The sequence below is a fragment of the Enhydra lutris genome, unplaced genomic scaffold (assembly GCF_002288905.1).
Source record: "Enhydra lutris kenyoni isolate GAN:26980312 unplaced genomic scaffold, ASM228890v2 scaffoldscaffold13, whole genome shotgun sequence".
NCBI classification, from domain to species: Eukaryota; Metazoa; Chordata; class Mammalia; order Carnivora; family Mustelidae; genus Enhydra; species Enhydra lutris.
Window position 1 is genome coordinate 52,272,454 of NW_019154097.1, and position 19,970 is coordinate 52,292,423.

The 19,970-nt window shown below is 51.2% G+C and overlaps 1 protein-coding gene across 1 annotated transcript in view; it reads left to right on the plus strand.

The window, feature by feature from the left end:
* Positions 1-19,970, plus strand: part of LOC111145735 (trinucleotide repeat containing 18) — an 81,636-nt gene that overhangs the window by 44,554 nt on the left and 17,112 nt on the right. The window contains exons 14-17 of the mRNA XM_022500898.1: positions 782-953; positions 2,373-2,733; positions 6,510-6,782; positions 11,498-11,749. Of these exons, the coding sequence (XP_022356606.1) occupies positions 782-953; positions 2,373-2,733; positions 6,510-6,782; positions 11,498-11,749 (1,058 nt within the window). The remainder of the gene's footprint in view (positions 1-781; positions 954-2,372; positions 2,734-6,509; positions 6,783-11,497; positions 11,750-19,970) is intronic.

Sequence of the window (19,970 nt, forward strand, 5' to 3'; positions counted from 1 at the left end):
GGAAGCAGTTCCTGAAGACAGCAGAGGTTGGGGTCGCCAGCAGGCAGCCCCTGCATCGGAGTACAGCCCCCCGAGATGGACACGCTTTCCTGCTTTTTCGTCCCAGCTGCATCCAGTGTTTATTGTGACCTTGGGCTCTGTGCTAGCTTTTTGGAGCCCGTTTCCCCCTGTGTAAAAAAACCAGCATGTAGAACATTGTTGTGGTTGGAGTATAAAGCCCTGGCATGGGAAAAAGCACATAGTAAGCACCAAGTAAATATTAGTTGCTCTTATGACTCATGAGGGTTTAGCTTAAAGTAGGTAAGAGAAGCCTTCAACCTGGGACCATATTCTTGACTGCGTTAATCCCAGGGTTGCAGGAGACCAGCCGGAGACCCTTAATCCCCCTCCCGTTCTGGGAGTTCTTTGACATTTCTGATCCTTGTTCTTGGCACGTTTTGATAAGGGGTGTGTGTGTGTGTGTGTGCGCGTGCGTGCGTGCGTGCGCGAGCGAGCATATGTATGAAGAAGCACAAGCGAGAAAGAGGCCAGCAGAGGATACTGCCGTGGAGAAGTGTTTCTTCTTTCCTGTTAAACTCTCATTCTGCCCCATTCACAAATAGAATCCCAGGACCATAGCTTTGCAGGATCTGTTTCCCCAGATTCGTCACTCTGCCATCACTGTCTGTGCTTCGACATCCGGAGCCCAGCCTTCAGGGCCGTGAGGGCGGACCCCCCCCCCCCCCCCCCCCTTGAGTCTTTCCTGGCCAGGGTGTTGACCAGCTGTGCATCTGGGTTTCAGGCTGAGCAGCAAGCCTCTGCTGACGTCGGAGGAGTACGAGCTTGGAGCAGGCATGAGGAAGAGGCACAAGGGACCTGAGGAGGAACATGATGGCCTTGTTGCCACGGGGAAAGCGAGGGGCAGGAGCCAGCCTTGGGATGAGCACGAATCCTCATCAGACTTCATGAGTCAGGTCAGTAAGCTGCCATCCTAGGGTAGAAGGTCTGGAAGGTGTGCCAGAGTTCACACTCCCTCTACAGGTCTGTTGATCATCCTAGTCCTGCACAGAAACTGTAGAAATAATTGCTTTAGTACCGGAGGGACTGTCCTCCAGTCTTACTGGGCTGGGGGGTGGGGTGGGGCATGGATCAAGGCCCAGAGGAAGTCAGAAACTTAGAAGTAGCACAGTCTCAGGTAGAGCTGGGACTGAGAGACACACCCCCTGTGTGTGCTCCATGACCCTTTGTTGAAGCCACAAAGAGAGGCTGCAAGTTCTTAACCAAATAATGCAATTACTGTTGTTTAACAGTGTAATTGTCTAATGAGCAGCTTCACCGTTCTGTAGTTCTGAGAAACAAGGGCTTGATGCCATTGTAATTTCCTTGTGAACTCTCCGGGGGTAATGGAGTGAGAGCCAACTCCTTGATTTTTCTTATTTCTGCAGAGCATTGAAATCGTCCACTTAAGGCCCGTATCTCTAAATACTAATGTACCTTGTCATCCCTCCTCATAAAGCTCCACAGAAGGGAACTCTTTCCGTTGATTTGGCCATCAGAGGGAAATACATAAGGGAGACTGGATCCAGGAGGAGTTAACAGAGCCAGTCTGTATGTTAGGATCCTTTATTTGCAAATCGTGAGGGATGCTTCTTGGCTGTTCAAATGACCCTATCCCTCCTTTCTCGCCCGTATGATATGTTACCTGACTAAAGAAAATACGGCTAAAATGTTCAAACAAGGGGCGTTAATGGCTTTGAAACTGCACATTTCCTTTAGATAGCAAACGACTACAGCAGACAGGGCAACCAGGAATTTAATCTGAGATCTCCAATCGCTGTTTACTGCTTTGGGCATCCAAGGCACACCCGAGGCATTCTCTTGGCAGCTCCCGCCCCGTCACTTGGATGGGCCAGTTTAGGATGTGTTGCAGTCTTCCTGGGCTGCTTCAGGTGGTCCAGTTAAATGGATCAACCATGCTAGGATTTGAGGTTTCTATCTTGGTTGCATGCCTCCCCCTCCCCCTCCCTCGCCTCCTGGCGCATCAGCAGGGCCGCTTGCTTGAAGGGCTTCCCTAGGAGGCATGAGAGCGTTGGGGAGAGCCAGTGGCAGTGCCACCATTAGCGATCGCTGCACCCACGGTAACAGCACTGTGATGAGAGCTTCACGGGCCTCATCTCAGTTCACCTTCACGACAACCCCAAGAGGCCTGCCTGTAATTCTCATTTTCCGGATCGGGGAGAAGAGAGGCTCAGAGGGGTTGAGCAACTTGCTGGAAGCCACGGAGGCAAGGAGAAGGGACCGGAGCCCCGCTCCGTCAGAGCCCGTGCGCTGAAGCCCGCTCTCGTCTTTTCGCCAAACGTCTTAACGCGTGACTTCCCGACTTCCCTCTACAGCTGAAGATTAAAAAGAAAAAGATGGCCAGTGACCAGGAGCAGCTGGCCAGCAAGCTGGACAAGGCCCTGTCGCTCACGAAGCAGGACAAGCTCAAGTCGCCCTTCAAGTTCTCGGACAGCTCTGGGGGCAAGTCCAAAGCGAGCGGGGGCTGCGGCAGGTACTTGACGCCCTACGACAGCCTGCTGGGCAAGGACAGGAAGGCGCTGGCCAAAGGCCTCAGTCTGTCCCTCAAAGCCTCCAGAGAAGGTAAACACAAAAGGGCCGCCAAAGCCAGGAAGATGGAGGTGGGCTTCAAGGCCAGAGGCCAGCCCAAGTCGGCCCACTCCCCGTTCGCCTCGGAAGTGAGCAGCTACTCCTACAGTAAGTAGTGGACGCCGCGCCACCTCGGGCCGCTTCCTCTCTCTCCTCAGTCTCCTCTGTCTCTCTCATGGGCGCTCGAAGGTGTCTTCTGCTTCTGCGTGGGCTCCAGGCCGGAAGTGTGGTGGGGTGCTGGGCGGGGGGCGGGGGGGAGGCGGAGGGTACGGAAAGCGGAAGTGCCTGTGATTGGTGGGTGGGAGGGGAAGTCCGCCAGCTTGTGGCAGTCCTTCGCGCCTTTGCGGGAGAACAGTCCGTGCGGAGGCCTTTGCGCCACAGAGTCAGCGGCTACTCAGCCTAGAGCGGCCGTTTGCGACGACCGACCGTAGAGCAGAGCCTACCTCCTCTGCCCACAGGCGGCTCTTAGTCCCCTGGCCGGGTATTCGGAGGAACTGCGTCTGTTCGCAGAGCGCACGCCGTGCCAGGAGGTGCTGGGCAGCGCACTGAGGGCTCTGTGGGCCTTGTTGGCATCTGTGTTTCCCACAGCACTCCAGGTGGCTGCCCTACGTTGTGCCCGGGGGTGGACCGCCCGGGTCGGGAGCGTCGAACCGGGAAGCGCACCTGCTGCTGGATTGAGGGGGCTTCTCGTCCTCTCACTGGCCGGGGCCTGCTGCATGGGAGCTCCTTCCCTGGGCTCTCGGGAATGCGGCTTTCCTGAGCCGCGGTCCCCAGACTTGGGCCTGGGGCCTCCTCTAGTGGCGGGTAGTAGGTGCTCCTGGGTGTGCTTGCGCGCCTGCGCAATGGTTGGCCTTTCACGGCCTTCGGTGGTGGTGCATAGTAGGTGCGCCTGGGTGTGCGTGCACGCGGGCAGATGGCTGGCCCTTCACAGCCTTCAGTGGCATGTAGTAGGTGCTCTGTGTGTGCGCGTGCGCACGCCCGGGCAGATGGCTGGCCGTTCATGGCCTTAGGTGGTGCGTAGTAGGTGCGCCTGGGTGTGTGTGTACGTGTGTGTCTGGGCAGATGGCTGGCCCTTCATGACCTTTGGTGACATGTAGTAGGTGCTCCTGGATGTGTGTGTGCGTGTGTGCCTGGGCAGAAGGCTGGCCCTTCACGGCCTTCAGTGGTGTGTAGTAGGTGCTTCTGGGTGTGTGTGTGTGTGTGTGTGTGTGTGCGCGCGCGCGTGCGGGCGGGCGTGTGCACAGGCAGATAGCTGGCCCTTCACAGCCTTTGGTGGCACGTAATAGGTGCTCCCGGGTCTGTGTGCAGTCTCTGGTGGCTCTGGGACGCTGTATGGCAGATAGTAGGTGCTGTGTGTGCAGATGGCTGGTCTTCCATGGGCCTATGGTGGTGGGTAGTAGGTGCTCCTTGGTGTGTGTGTGAGTGGAGCCCCAAATGCCCAGAACCCAGGCGCACAAGCCAGTGGCTGCTACAGAAAGGCCTGGAGGGGCTTCACATGCACCTCCCAGCAGTCCTCAGCAGGGTCTGTTGCGGGAGTCCCCATGCCCTGACTCAGGTGGAGGGCTTTTTTGTTTGGTCTGCCTGGGTGTGGGTATCTGGGCTTTTGATTGGCTGCACTTGGTATATAGGAAGAGTGGTTGAATGTCAAGTGCAGGAAGGTAGACACCTGTAATGCTATTAAAGTTTGTTTTCTTGAGGAAAGGAAATAAAGTGTTTATGGACTTGGAGTTAAATTATTGTTGCCCTCACAGGGCTGTTGTGAGCTCTAGTGAGTTCATGTTGGTAAAAGCTGGCTATGGCATAAGTTTAAGCTGCTGCTGTTGTTCGTGTCTTTTTTTGTTTTTTTGTTATTTTTTTTCTTTTAACATTTGTAGTTTGGTTACTCAGGACTAATGGGTCTCTAGGGCTGATGTAGAGACAAATATGTGAGGTAAACAGCTCCTTTGTGCCTTATATGTTGAGGACATGCTTGATTGCCATTGCTTTTGTGGCCCTCAACTTTGGTATGATATGACCAGGTCCATGGCTACCGAGCTCATCTCAGAACTCATAGCCCCAGAGGAGAAGGAAAGAAGGACTCTCTGATATTTCCATCTCTGGGTTTTAGAATGTTGGAGGGAATGGGGAGTTGCTCTCTTGACTGCAAGAAGCATCCTGTCTTTGTACATCTGGAGGCCAGAGATGAGCTCAGTTCCTGAGGTCTTTGGCGTGCTCTGAGCTAGTGAGTCCCCTGTGTGCAAATGTTTGCACGCACAAAGCCATATTCAGATTGCTTGTCTGTTACACTGGGCGTCGAAAATTCCACTGTCCAGGTGAGGGAAGGGACTTAAAGTTGCAGCAGAGTGATCAGATCTGTGTCCAACTAGATGCTAGCTATAGTAGGTAGCTGGCTCTGAAGAGAGTTCCTCGTTTGTTTGTTTAAGTAAGCTGCATGCCCAGTGCAGAGCCCAAGGTGGGGCTCGATCTCGTGACCCTGAGATCAAGACCCGAGCTGAGATCAAGAGTCGGCTGCTTAACCAGCTAAGCCACTCAGGCATCCCTCGTTTGTATTTTTCACGTAGGCTTTTCTGTAGGTAGATGAGAGGACGCAGTCAGAAAGAAGCCAAGAGTGTTTTCTGGCACAAAGATGGATGGCAGGACACAGGAAGAGAGAAAACTGCTTTGTTTTTCAACATTGGGTTGTTGGGGTTGGGGGACATGCCTGGTGGGAAGCCAGTTCGCTCGTCATCACCCACGGTGTTTCCAGCCTGGGATGTGGGCTTGGAAAGGATGGACAGGCCTGATGGGGCTTGTCTGTGTTAACTCCCTGCCTAGAGTTTTGAGGCCATCCTGGAGTTGGGTCTTGGTTGGAGTGGAAAGCATAGGTAGGTACAGGCGGAGGCAGCCAGAGGACGGACACTGCCTCTGCCTCTGCCTCACTCCCGCACCTGACACGTGCACATTCCCGTGTAGTTTCTTGTGGGCCTGGAGATGGCAGGTGCTGCCAGAGCTTAGCTCTGTTCGTTACTGTTCCTCGTGTTCAGAGTGGATTTTATCAGATCATGGGATTACAGTCTTTGGCTGTGGAGCCGTTTTTTCCAATGAAACCTTGCTGGACAGCCCAGCCCCATTTATAAAATGGATCAAAATGGCATGAGGACGTTTGGGTTGGGGTTGGAAGGGGCCAGAGCTGTGCCCGCTTGATGGTCTGCCTTCTCTAAGGCTGGGTGATCCTCTCCCAGGAACGTTTAGGAACCCTGGCCTTCCCGCCCTGTGCAGGAAGGCGGGAGACTTGGGGGAAGCCAGCAGCTGTGTGCTGGTAATGACGCCCTTTGATAGGAAGCCTTGAGTTGGAACATCACTTGCCAGTTTCCTTGGTGTGACTGCGTTCGATGGCCATTGCGATGCTGCTGGGCGGGGAGTTGGGGCGAGCGTGTGTGTGGTTGCTCCCCAGTCTGCCTGCGCCGCCCAGCACGCCACCGCAAACTGCTCTTCTGGGGTAGAAGAGCTTTACCCGAGCCCTTCTTTTCTTGCGTCTTGTCTCTCCCTAAAAGGAGCCGTGGGCTGGGTTCATGGCCCTGGCTCAGGCCTTCCTGAGAGTAGGGCTCTTGCCTCCCCCGGGGCCCGGAAAGGCTGTTGGCAGAGGTGGCTGCGTGGCGGGTCTGGAAAGGACGAGCTCTGTGAGGCCTGTGGCCCGGGGGCCTCCCAGGCGAGAGTTGAGAGTTCCAGGCCAGGGAGAAGAGGTCTAGGCGGTGGGACATGGCCTGTTGCACGGCTGGTAGGCACTCGGACCTGGCACTCACCAGGGCGTTCTCAGAGCCACCGAGAGTGACGAGGGACACCAGCCCCTCCATCCCCTCCCAGCGCTCCATGACTTACTTTATTAAAAACTACTTTGACTGCAGATACGGACTCAGAGGAAGACGAAGAATTCCTGAAGGACGAGTGGTCTGCCCAAGGCCCGTCCAGCTCCAAACTGACGTCTTCCATCCTGTGTGGCATGGTGGCAAAGAACAAGCCCCCCGGAGGCCCCAAGCTGACCAAGAGGGGTCTGGCGGCCGCCCGGACTCTGAAACCCAAGCCGGCCGCCGGCAGGAAGCAGCCCTTTTGTTTGCTGCTTCAAGAGGTCGAGGCCCGTTCCTCCTTCAGCGATTCCTCGGAGGACTCGTTTGACCAAGGTTACTAGCTCCAAACACAAAGTACCTTCCGTGTTTTCTAGCGAGAGAGTGAGTGAGAGAGAGCGCGAGAGAGCGAGCGCGAGCGAGCGAGCGCGCAGGAGATGGCAGGAGATGGCGGGCAGAGGTGGCCCACCTGGGACGCCTCGGGAAGGGCGGCCATCTTGGTTCTTGGCAGCGTAGCCTGCTGTATCCGCCCGAGTCCTTCTATTTTTGTTCTTATTTGTACCTGTATCGTTGCGATAACGCCTCGGCCTGGCTCTTTTTGAGCCTTTATACGGACTGTTTTTAGTCTCCCCCTCCTCCGCGCTCCCCCTCTGCCCCCCTCCTCGCCTCCTCTGCCCCCCTAGACCGCAGGCCTGGGTCGGGTTCTCTCGGAGGCCTCCCGGAGGGACATTTTGTAAATGGAATTCTGTCGTGTGGGCGTGTGACTTGATGTTTGTACCGCGATTTTTGGTAATACCAAGCTTTATTAAACATACCGAGTTCATTTTTAACTAAACCCGTGTGCCTTGTCTCTCTTGCTGTGTCCTTACTAGACCATTAGGTTGCCGCTCCCCTCATTCGTTCCTCCTTCCCCTCCCCCTGCCTCCCCCACCCCTACCTCCCCCAAGGGCTAGAGCTGGAAGAGGCGGTCTGCCACTCTTCTCTGTTACTCAAATATCCCTGGTAGCTGTTGGCATGCGTTCATTTCTCAGGCTTAAAGTCCGCTGTGCTCACCTCCAGCTTCATCTTTTGTTTTTGTTTTGTTTTGTTTTTTAGCTGCCTGTTTGTTTTTTTATTTTCTTAAAGCTCTATTTCTGTGTAACAGCGGTTTAAAAATATAAACACTTGTTTTCTAACACGTATTTCTGTTTTAAAGGGCGTGTAGGCAGTGCAGGGTCAAGACCATTTGCCGCCCCGAGTTTTGTTGTGAGATTTGAAAGCGTGGGCTTCACTGCCACGTTGAGCGGTGGGGGGGCCCCGGGCTTCGGAGAGAGCACTGGCCTCTGAGCCCACAGGCCTGGTCAGCTGGCAGCCCCCTCACCCCGATCTGCCTCACCTGTTGGGAGAGGGTGGGATTCTGTGATCCCTGAGGACATCCTGGTTCTGACCTTCTTGGGTTAGAAGCGTCCCAGGGACAAGTAGGGGGAGCCAGGGGATCCTTAAGTATTTCCTCACCCTGGTTTAGGGATTTGCTTCTGGGTGGAGCCCCTTCAGGGATTCCCAGAGTCTAGACCCCATGCCCCCTGGGGTGGGGCCCAGGCATGCAGAGGCCCACCTGGATGGGAACTGGCTCAGGCCCTGGGACCAGAGGCTACCCTGACTCCAGCCGTGCTCCCGTTCCTGGTCTGCCGTCTCCCTGCCCGCACCTTCCATCCTGACTTGCCGAGGTCCATTTTGGGTGACCAGGACATGGCACAGCAGAGAGCCAGGTGCCCTTGGGACCCATGTTCTCTTGGGCTGCTGCCACGGCTGAGTGAATGGAGTTTGAGCCGAGGAAGTGGGGAATTCACTAACTTACCAGTCAGCCTCCTTTGCCCCTAGTCCTGGCCTCTGGACCAGTCTGGCTGGTTCACCATTCTCTTTCCTCTCTCCCTGACCCGCTCCTCTCCCCTCTTGGCTCCTCCCCTTTAAAGCCAGAGTTCCAGCTTCTGTGAGTTGAAGCTGTCCTGCCTCAGCCCTGACCCCATAGAGAAGCAGGCAGCCCCTTCAGATGTCTTGGCACAGGGCCGTTGCCCAGAGTGGGCAGAGGGAGCCAGGGGCCCCTCAGAGCAGGCCAGACGTGGCAGTGGAGAGAGCCCAGATAGGGGGAGGCGAGGGGCCCTGTTTCACACGTGCACAGACACACACACACACACACACACACACACTCTCTCTCTCTCTCTCTCTCTCTCTTTCAACGCTGGTCAGGTCTTGACAGGGATATTTGGGTAATAGGGTCTTCCTGACATCCGGTACTAAAACACCTGACTGCTTGGCTTTCTAGTGTCTGCTCTCTCCCCCCAGCAGCTTGACCATACCCTCACCCTTGATCCCTGCCCATGATGCTTTGAATGTCTGTTTTGGTCTCTTGCATTTGCTCTCACGCTGCACTCTGGACGCAAAGCGAAGGCTGGGAGTAGGGCAGACGGCGCAGCGGGTCACTGAGCTTGGGTCCGAGCCTGGCTCGTTGCTCCGTAGGTAGGCAAAACCCTTTTCTTTGTGTCCCCCTGCACCTCCCCTCCTCGGGGTTTGCCCCCATCGGCTATGGCAGCAGCGGATTGCTTTGGCATTTATCGATCGGGTTTTAGAAAACCAAACCAAACCAAGTTACACCAGACAACCCCACATACCGAGCCAAGAGTTTTTTGGTTTTGGTTTTTGTAAGAAAAAGTTTTTCTGTATTACCTTGGGCTTCTTTGTTGGGACTTTTCCTCCCTCTGCCCTTGGTAGGCTCTCTTGCCTCAGGTGTGGACAGCTCCAGAAAGGCTTCCTTGGTCCTGAGATACCCCCCCGATCCCCGCCACCGCTGCTCCCCCTGCCCCGCATACCCCAGCCTGAGCAGACCAGCCACCATGGGAGGCAGCCAGTGGGGGCTTTTCAGGCTCATAGCAGCCGGAGGTGGGGAGGGTCTCCAGAGACCAATCTTGCTTTGTGGGAAGCGAACCCTGGTTTTGGGTTTTTCCTTCCAAGTACTTTTTCCATGTTGAGGTGCGGGGATTGGGCTGCTGCTGGCTGACTGGTATCCAGTAGAGACATTCCAGGCATCCAGAAACCCAGAGCCAGCCCTCCCCCACTGCACATTGCTGGTGGGGAATCTTTCTGGATGGGGGAGAGTTCTGGAGTCTCCACACCTGAGCAGCCACGGAAGGTGTTCTCTAGAAGGGAAAACTGGCCACACATCTGATTCTGTGCCCCCACCCCAGCCAGCCACCGCCCCCCCCCCCCCCCCCCCCCCCGCCCAAATTGGCCGACCCCAGGGAGGCCTGATGTGGGGGACCCAGGCGCTGCCTTAAGTCTGCCTACACTTAGCCTGCTTTGCCGCTGTGGCCCACTGGGGCAGAGACAACCATGTGATGTCCGCAATGTGGATGGGTCGCAAGTGTGCACTGCCTGTCTGCCGCCTGTCTGCCCCGCTGGCCTCCATCCTGCTTCATCCATTGCTCTGGGAGCCGGGCCTCCCCCACTTCCTCTCCCTCCTCCCTCTCCTCCCCATCCTCCTCTTCCTCTTAACAACCCTCTGTCTCTGCCTCCTTCCTTTCTCAACGCCCTTCAGGGATTCCTGAAGCTCATGTCCACCTCCCTCACCCTAGAGACCCAGGCTCCCTCGGAAATTTGGGTAGGCAGACCCCCTGCCGCCCTTGGTGCACCCGGGGCCACCACTTGGGGCTGCTGGGTTGCACCCAAGCAAGCAGAGGTGGCTCGGGGTGTGGCAGGAGAACATGGAGTTGGATGGCTGTGTCTGCCCCTCTCCATTCCCTGAGCCCAGGCATTCCCTGCCCAAGATAGAGTGGGGGTCGGGTGGGGTGGGGCATGGGCCACCTCCTTATGTCCCTTCTCTCTGACTGCTGCAGAGAATTGCCTCTGGCCTTGCCTGGCCCTGCCCTGGGCTAGTGGCCCCCAGAGCCACCACCATGTGCCCAGCACTCCAGGCAGAGTGAGCAGGTGTCCCTGGGCAGTTAGCCCCCAGTGCCCTCGCCTGCCCACTCTCACGGTGTGAGGCTGTCTCCCCGGGAAGGTCAGGAGCAAGGTTGTAATCTCCCTGCAGTCTCTGTTCTTGGTGGAGAGCTTGGTTGACGTGCAGGGAGCACCCCCTTCCAGGAGACACTGGGTAACAAGGCAGCCAGGGAGCCCTGGGTTTGAGTTCTGCCTGAGTGCTGGGCCATGCCAAGCCTCAGTCTCCCGGCGCAGAGTGAGGTGAGCTGACCTACATGCCCTCCCTCCCTGGCTCCCCGTAGGTCAGGAGGCATAGCCAGCTTGTGGCTCCCTTGGCCCTGGGGACAGCGGTTTCTTTTTGTACAACAGGCTGGTCCTGTTTCTGTTTGGTCCTTGTTCAGCCTGCAAAGTGCTTTCTCCTTAGCTGGGTGAGTTGGGAGGACCGGCCCATGCCACAGATGAACAAAAGTGCTCCCAGAGGGCCAGGATTTACCCCAGGCTTCCCAGCTTAGGGGAATTGCTGGGAGTCAACTTTGGACCCCAGAGCCTGCTCAAGAAGAGATCGAACTCTACCTTCTCCTGTCACTAGCCCCAGAACCCATGCCCCGCCACCCCCACCAGTCCCCTGAGTCCCCGGCACCCTCACCCCACCCCCTCTCTGCCCCTCCCTGGCCTCCTCTTTCCTCTTCTCCTGCCTCCTTTCAGCCTTCATGTTGTACATCGGGGCGTGTGTGTGCGTGTGTGCGTGAGATGGTGGAGAGAGCTGTCTCCAGTCCTTGTCTGTGTGTCTGTCCCCTTCCCCACGGCACAGGTGCATGTTGGTGTTCCCCTTACAGAAACCCTCTGATTCCCAAAGCTGCTGCCCACCTCTGGGCTGTCCGGGATGCCCGCGTCTTGGGCTTGCTTTGATGGGGGCACTGGGCCATTGGCGGGGGTAGGGGGATCTGTGGGCTGGTATCGGAACCACCCCCGGCTGATGAGGAGTGAGGTTCTAGGCTGGAGCCGTGCACCCCTCGCTGGTGCTCCGGCTGAGTCGGGGCGGTGGGGGGCGGTACCTGCCGAGGCCAAGGCTCTGACTCGCCCCCTGTTTTCTGCACCAGATGAGAGCTCCGAGGAGGAGGAGGACGAGGAGGATGAGCTGGAGGAGGAGGAGGACGAGGCCGCCGGTGGCTATAGGCTGGGGGCCCGAGAGCGGGCCTTGTCGCCAGGCCTGGAGGAGAGTGGGCTGGGCCTGCTGGCTCGCTTTGCAGCCAGTGCCCTCCCCAGCCCCACAGTGGGGCCGTCGCTATCAGTGGTGCAGCTGGAGGCCAAGCAGAAGGCCCGGAAGAAGGAAGAGCGGCAGAACCTGATGGGTAAGTACGTACTGGCAGGTGGCACGCAGGGACACCACTGTCCCGTCCTGCAGGCCGGAAACGGGCTCGGAGAAGGGTAGGGGCAGAGCTGGGGGCTGGGGGAGCCCTGCCTCATGGGCCGGCCCCATGTGAGCAGCGTGGTACTGGTACTTGCCCCAGGAGGGGTTCCAGAGCTATGCAGGCTAACCTTCACTGTTCATGCCCCTGACTTCCCCTGTCATAGCCTGACTCCCCCATTTTAGGTGCCTGGTGATAGGTAGCTCCAGGAAGCAGAGAGGCCTCAGGTCTGCACTGTGGGGGGCTGTAGAAGCCCAAGGGAGAGGCCGCTCCAGGCAGGGGACACCCAGGCTGACCCATGAGAGAGAGGTGGGAATCGGCTAAGTATACGTAGAACTAGAGGTACAGGCCCGCCAAGTCTGGGCATTCGAGGCGGTTCACTTGGTGAGATGGGCATGAGGCCTGGGGTTGGGACCTGGAAAAAGGTCATCACTGTGGGTGGTCGTGTGCCATGTCACTGTTAGCTGTGCTTACTGTCCCATTTCCCTGATGGGCAGATGGAGACAGCTGGCCCTCAGGCTCGGGCAGGAGGCTAGGCCTTGTCCTGGCCCCACTTCCTTCCTCTTTACATCCCCAGTCATATGCCTGCCTTCTTGAGACAAACAGGGGACCACCTTTTAGGCCCACCCCATTCTTGCCTGGCCAAGTGTCTCCTCGTGGGGTGTTGGGGAGCATGTGTGTTCAGGGTGTGCACTCACCTGGCCTCAGCCTGGTTAAGTCCTCGGCCTGGCTTTCCTGCCCTTTTCTGAACCTCTGGGGTCCATGTGAGGCCCTCTGGCAGGGGCTGCGACAGGGAGAATGAGCACTGGGGTGCTAGCCTGTTCTACCCCCTGGGTCTCCCCCAGGTGCTCCTGGCTTCATGTCCTGCAGGCTATAGGACAAAAGCTCATTCCTATGGTCTGTACCGCCTCATGGGACCTCATCTCTGGGGCAGCCTCACATTCTTCAGGCCCTGACCTTGCCTCTTTCAGCTCTTCCTTCTCCCTCCCTTTCACCCCCACCATGTCCTGCCATTGTTCCCTGGGGGATTTGGGCCTGGCTCTTCTGGGCAGTGGCGCTGGCTTCCCTTCTGCTTACTCCTCTTGAGTATTTTTCATACATAAGCAGTTGGAGGGCTCTTAAAGCTCAAACTTGATCAGACCACTTCCCCTGCTGAGAACCTCTGACTGGTTCCGTGATGTCCTGTGGTCACGTGCCACCTGTCTGACCCCTTCCCCATTAGGCTTGTGGCTACCCAGAGAGCATCATCCTGTCCACAGCCCCTGTCCTCATCCCTGAATGCGTCAGCCATCTTAGAATTCGCAGACTTCTGCGTTTTATCCAGGTTCTCAACTGTATTGGCAAAGAGTTCCCCTTTTATACTTTGAAGTCTGAGGGGTCTGTAGTGATGTCTCCTTTTTCATTGTCAAACCAGATAATTTGTTTCTGCTCTGTTTCTTGATCAGCATGGCTAGAAGTTATCAATTTCACCGATTTCTGCTCTTTTTTATTTCCTTCCTTCTCTTCTGGTGTGTTGCCAACCATTTCCTATTTTTTAACATGCAGGCTTAGGTAATCAGCTTGGGGCGTTCTTTTCTTGTGGAGACATTAGAAGTTCTCTCTGAAGCTTGCTTTAGCTGCATCTCACTTGTCTCTTGTCCTTTTTTCATTATTAATCTCAGTTCAACATGTTTCTTAATTTGATTTCTACTTTTCATTCAGTGATTAGTTAGAAGTATTATTTTCCAAATATTGGTGGGGGTTACTTGGTTATTATATTACTGATTTCTAATGTCATTCCATCTTGGTTAGAGAAAATACTCTATAATTTCAGTCTTTTAAAACTAAAACTTTGAGGGCATATGGTATTTCATAGTAAATGTATCATGCGCACTTAAAGAATGTGTATTCTGGGGCGCCTGGGTGGCTCAGTGGGTTAAGCCTCTGCCTTTGGCTCAGGTCATGATCTCAGGGTCCTGGGATCGAGCCCTGCATCAGGCTCTCTGCTCAGCAGTGAGCCTGCTTCCCCCTCTCTCTGCCTACTTGTGATCTCTCTCTCTCTCTCTCTCTGTCAAATAAATAAATAAAATCTTAAAAAAAAAAAAACAAAAAACAACCAAAGAAAAAACCCTAAAACTTTGAGGGCATATGGTATTTCATAGTAAATGTATCATGCACACTTAAAGAATGTGTATTCTGGGGAGCCTGGGTGGCTCAGTGGTTAAGCGTCTGCCTTTGGCTCAGGTTATGATCCCAGGGTCCTGGGATTGAGTCCCGCATCAGGCTCCCCACTCAGCGGGAAGCCTGCTTCTCCCTCTCCCACTCCCCTTGCTTGTGTTCCCTCTCTCACTGTCTCTCTCTCTCTGTTAAATAAATAAATAAAATCTTAAAAAAAAAAAAAAGCGTGCGTATTCTGATGCCATAATATACAGTGCTCTGTAAATCATTCAGTTCTATCAGGCAAGGCAGTGTGATTGGAGGTGTTAAGATCTTGTGAATCTTGGGGCGCCTGGGTGGCTCAGTGGGTTGGGCCTCTGCCTTCAGCTCAGGTCATGATCTCAGGGTCCTGGGATCGAGCCCCGCATCGGGCTCTCTGCTCGGCAGGGAGCCTGCTTCCTCCTCTCTCTCTGCCCACCTCTCTGCCTGCTTGTGATCTCTCTCTGTCAACTAAACAAATAAAACCTTTAAAAAAAAAAAAAAAGATCTTGTGAATCTTTGCTGGTTTTTGTCTAGTGTTACCAGTTGCTTACAGATGGGTATAAATTGCAGGATTTTCTTTCTCCTTGTAATTTAATTCTATAGATGTTTGCTTCCTGTATTTGAAGCTCTGTTATTAGGTACATATATACATTTATGATTTCCTGTTTTCCTGTTAAATTGGTCTTTTTATCATTACAAAGTATTCTTTCTATCTATCTCTTAATATGTTTTGTTTCGAAATCCCTTTTATCTGGTAGTAAACAGTCACTTCACCTGTCTTAGCCTTCCTATTTGCATGGTATATCTTTTCCTGGTCATTTACTGTCATCTTACTTTCATCTTCATACGTATTTATTTAAAATATTTTATTTATTTATTTGACAGACAGAGATCACAAGTAGGCAGAGAGGCAGGCAGAGAGAGAGGAAGGGAAGCAGGCTCCTTGCTGAGCGGAGAGCCCGATGCAGGGCCCAATCCCAGGACCCTGGGATTGAGACCTGAGCCGAAGGCTGTGGCTTTAACCCACTGAGCCACCCAGGTGCCCCTCATCTTCATATTTAAAGTGAGTCTCTTACAGACAGCTTAACAGTTGGGTCCTTTTCCTTTTTTTTTTTCTTTTTTTTAAAGATTTTATTTATTTATTTATTTGTCAGAGAGAGAGAGAGCACACACAAGCAGGCAGAGTGGCAAAGGCAGAGAGAGGAGGCAGAGAGAGAAGCAAGCCCCGTACTGAGCAAGAAGTCCGATTCGGGACTGGATCCCAGGACCCTGGAATCATGACCTGAGCCAAAGGCAGCTGCTTAACAGACTGAGCCACCCAGGCGCCCCAGGGGAGTTTTAGGTTCATAGCAAAATTGAGAGGAAGATACAGAGATTTCTCTATGCCCCCTGCCCCCTACCACATGCACAGCCTCTCCCATTATCAACATTATCCCTCCCAGTGGTTTCACTTGTTACCACTGAGGAACCTACAGGCCACAGACGCGTCACTCCGCCAGAATCCGTAGTTTACGTTAGGATTCGCTCCTGGTGTTGGACAGTCTGTGGGTTTGGGCAGACTTACGTAGGCACCCTTGTACTGTCATACAGAGTAGTTTCACTGCCTAAAAGCCCTCCGTACCCCACCCCTTCATCTGTCTCCTCTCTGCATGCCTGGCAATCCCCGATACTCTGTCTCCGTAGTTTGCCTTCTCCAGAATGTCATGTCGTTGGAATCATACAGCCGGGGGGCTTTTCAGATTGGCTTCTTTCAATTAATCATATGCATTAAGAAGTTTCTGCATGTCTTTGGTGACTTGTTAGCTTGTTTGTTTTTAGCTCTGAATCATATCGCATTGTCTGGATGGGCCACAGTTTGTTTATTCCTTCACCTACTCAAAGGCGTCTGGGACATCTTGGTGACATCCGAGTTTGGCAGTTTTGACCAAAGCTGCTATAAACATCTGTACACAGTGTTTTTGCATGTGGATGTAAGTTTTCAGCTCCTTTGGGTAAATACCAAGGAGTGTGACTGCTGGATCACATGGTAGAAGTCCTTTTGGTTTTGTAAGAAATTGCTGTAATGTCTTTTGTTACAAAGTGGCCGCCCCGTCTTTGCATTCTTTTTTTTTTTCTTTTTTAAGATTTTATTTATTTATTTGACACAGAGAGAGAGAGAGAGCACAAGTAGGCAGAGAGGCAGGCAGGGGCAGGGGAAGCAGGCTCCCCGCTGAGCAGAGAGCCCGACGCGGGGCTCGATCCCAGGACCCTGAGATCATGACCTGAGCTGAAGGCAGAGGCCTAACCCACTGAGCCACCCAGGTGCCCCTGTGTGGTGGTATCTTGTTTGAATTTGCCTCTCCCTAGTAACATGACGTGGGACATCTTTTCGTTTGCTTATCTGCCATCTGTGTAACTTGCGGCGACATGTCTGTTAGGATTTTTGACCCACTTTTTAAAATTGGGTTGTTTTCTTAATGCTGGATTTTAAGAGTTCTTTATCTGGTTTTGGAAAACAGTCCTTTATCGGGTGTGTCTTTTGCAAGTGTTTTCTCCTAGGCTGTGGCTTGTCTTTTCATTCTCTTTATAGTGTCTTTCACAGAGCAGAAATGTAAAATTTTAGGAAGTCCAGCTTCTGTGGATTGGTCCTTTGGTGGTGGTATATCTAAGGGTTCACTGCCAGACTCAAGGTCATCTAAATTTCTCCTACATTATCTTTGAGGAGATTTTGAATTTTGCATGTTAACTTTAGGCCTGTGATCCGTTTTGAGTTAATTTTTTTTTCATTTTGAGTTAATTTTTTTTTTTTTTTTTCATTTTGAGTTAATTTGTAAAGGGTGTAAGATTTGTTACATTCTCTTTTTGCCTGTGAAACTCCACTGGTTCCAATACCATTTGTTGAATGGTATTCATGTTGAATGGTATTTCTCCATTGTATTGCCTTTACTCCCTTGTGAAGGATTATTTGACTATATTAATGGGAGTCCATTTTTGGGCTCTCTTCTGTTCCATTGATCTGGTTGTCTTGTCTTTGGCTGATAACTCGATAACTCGTTGTCATGATCACTGTAGCTTTATAGTAAGCCTCGCAGCTGGGTACTTCCAGTCTTCAGACTTTGTTGTTCTTCCATCTTGAGCTGGCCATTCTGGGTGTCTTGAGTCTCCATGTAAACTTTGACATTAGTGTCTTGGTATTCACTTCTGGGATGTTGTGCGGAATTGTATTGAATCCATAGCCCAAACTGGGAAGAACGAACATTTTGACAATATCAGGTCTTCCTCTCCTTGAGCATGGAAATGATTTTTCATCAGGGTTTTGTAGTTTTCATCCCATAGATCTTGTGCATATTTTGTTAGATTTAACCTAAGTATTTCATTTTGGGGAGTGCTAACGCAAACAGTATCATGTTTTAAATTCCAAATTCGACTTATTAATTTCTAGTATGTAGGAAAGTGAGCAACTTTTTATATATGAAGGTTGTAAAATGCGACCTTGCTGTAATGGCTTATCAGATCCAGGAGATTTTTTTGGTTGACTGTGTGAGGTTTTCTACATAGACTCTTATGTCGTCTGTGAACACAGGCAGTTTTCTATCTTCCTTCCCTGTCAATATACTTTTTTTCCCTTGTCTTATTCCATTAGCTAGGACTTGCAGTATGATACTGAAAACGAGTGGTAACTGGGGACATCCTTGCCTTGTTCCTGATCTCAGTGGGAAATCCTCTAGTTTTTCTCAATAAGTATGATGGAGGGTTTTTATGGTTCTTCTTTATCAAGTTCAGGAAGTTCTCTTCTATTCCTGGTTTAGTGAGAGTTTTTATTACGAATTTGGGTTGGATTTTGTCAAATGCTTTCTATTAATATGATGAGATTTTTTTCTTCTTTGGGCTATTGATGTAATGGATTACAGTAATTGATTTTTGGATGTTGAACAATAAATCTCACTTAGTTGTGGTTTATAATTTTTTTCGTACATTGTTGGATTTGACTTGCTAATATTTTGTTGAGTATTTTTTGCATTTATGTTCATGAGAGATACTGGTCTGTAGTTTTCTTGTACTGTCGTCTTCTGGTTTAAAACTTCTGGTATTAGAGTAATTCTGGCCTCCTAGAATGAGTTGGGAAATATTCCCTCTGCTTCTATCCTCTGGAAGAGATTGTAGAGAAATGGCTTAATTTCTTCCTTAAATGTTTGGTTAAATTCAACAGTGACCTCATCTGGGCATGGCATTTTCTGTTTTAAAGGTTATTAATTATTGATTCAATTGCTTTAATAGATAAAGGTCTACTCAGATTGTTTCTTCTTGTGTAACTTCAGACCTTATGGCTGGATAATACTGCATTTTACGAATGTACCACATTTGGTTTATCTACTTAATGGGTTTTGTTTCCTTTTTTGGGCTGTCATGAATAATGCAGCTGGGAACATTGGTGTCTATGTTTTTGTGTGGACGTGTGTTCAGTTGTGGCTACAGATCTAAGGGTGCACTTGCTGGGTCATTTGGTAACTTGGTATTTAACCTTTTGAGGAAATGCCAAACTTTTCCCAAGTGGCTGTACCACTTATATTTCCCCCAGCACTCTGTGAGGGTTCCCATTTCCTCCCCAGTTCCTCCCCAATACCTGTTATTATGTGTCTTTTTGGTGATGCCTTATTTCTTGGGGGGGGAAGCCATTCTAGTGGCTGTGCTGTGATCTTTCATTGTGGTTTTGGATTTCTCCTGGTGATAGGAGGACCCTTTCTTATGCTTAGCAGCCCTTTGTATGTGGAGAAATGCCTATTTAAACCCTTGACTGACTTCTTAATTGGGTTGTCTCCTTGTCATTGAGTAAGAGTTCTTTGTATATTTACCTGTAACGCTCTAATTAGAAACATGGTTTTGCAAGTATTTTTTCTCCCATTCTGTAAGTTGTCTAAAGTTTTAAATTTTGATGATGCCCAAAGCTATCACTTGTACTTCTGGCGTTTGCGTCTTAAAAAAAAAAAAAAAAAAAAAGGATTGCCCAACCCAAGGCCAAGATCCAGTCCTGTTTGCTCCTAAGATTATGGTTTGTGACTTACATTTCGGGCTGTGATCCATTTTGAGTTAATTTTTGTGTATGTAGGGATGGAGGGGTCTTTTGCCTGTGGACAGCGTTGTCGCCATATCTTTGTGTTGAGAAGTCAGTTCTTTCCCCATTGAATGGTCTCGGTGCCCTTGTGGAAGGAAGATCGACAGAACGTAAATATGAAGGATCATTTCTAGACCCTCTGTTCTAGTCCATCAGTGTAGACGTCTGTTCTTAGACCAGCAGCACAGTCTAGATTACCACAGGAATCTTTGTAGGAGGCTTTGCAATTGGGAAATATGAGTCTTCCATACTTGTTCTTTTTCAAGACTGTCTTTCTGCCTCAGAGACCCTTGCATTCCATATGAATTTTACGATTAGCTTGTGAATTCCTGCAAAAAAGCCCACTGGGATTATGAATAGGAATTGTGTTAAATCAATAGGTCATATTGGGGAGTACTGGCATCTTAACAGTGTAAATTTTTTGATCCATGAACATGAGATGTCTTTCCATTTATTTATGTGCTTAATTTTTTTTCAGCAGTGTTTTATAGTTTTTACTGTACAAGTCTTGCACTTATTTTAATTTGTGAGTATTTTTTGATGCTGTTGTAAATCGAATTCATCTTCGCAGTGTTCGTTGCTAGTGTATAGAAATACAAGTGATTTTTGCATATCGATCTTGTATCCTGCAACCTTGCTGAACTAATTTGTTCTAGTAGGTTTTTAGTAGTAGTTTCCATAATATAAGATCATGTCATCTGCAAATAGAGTTTTATTTTTTGCTTTCAGATGTGTATACCTTTTATTTCTTTTTCTAACCTAATTGCCTAGGTTAGAATCTTCCGTATAATGTCGAATAGAAGTGGGAAGAACAGGTATCTTTGTCTTCTAATCGTAGAGGAAGAACATTCATTCTTTCACCATTAAACGTCATGTTAGCAGTGAATTTTTATG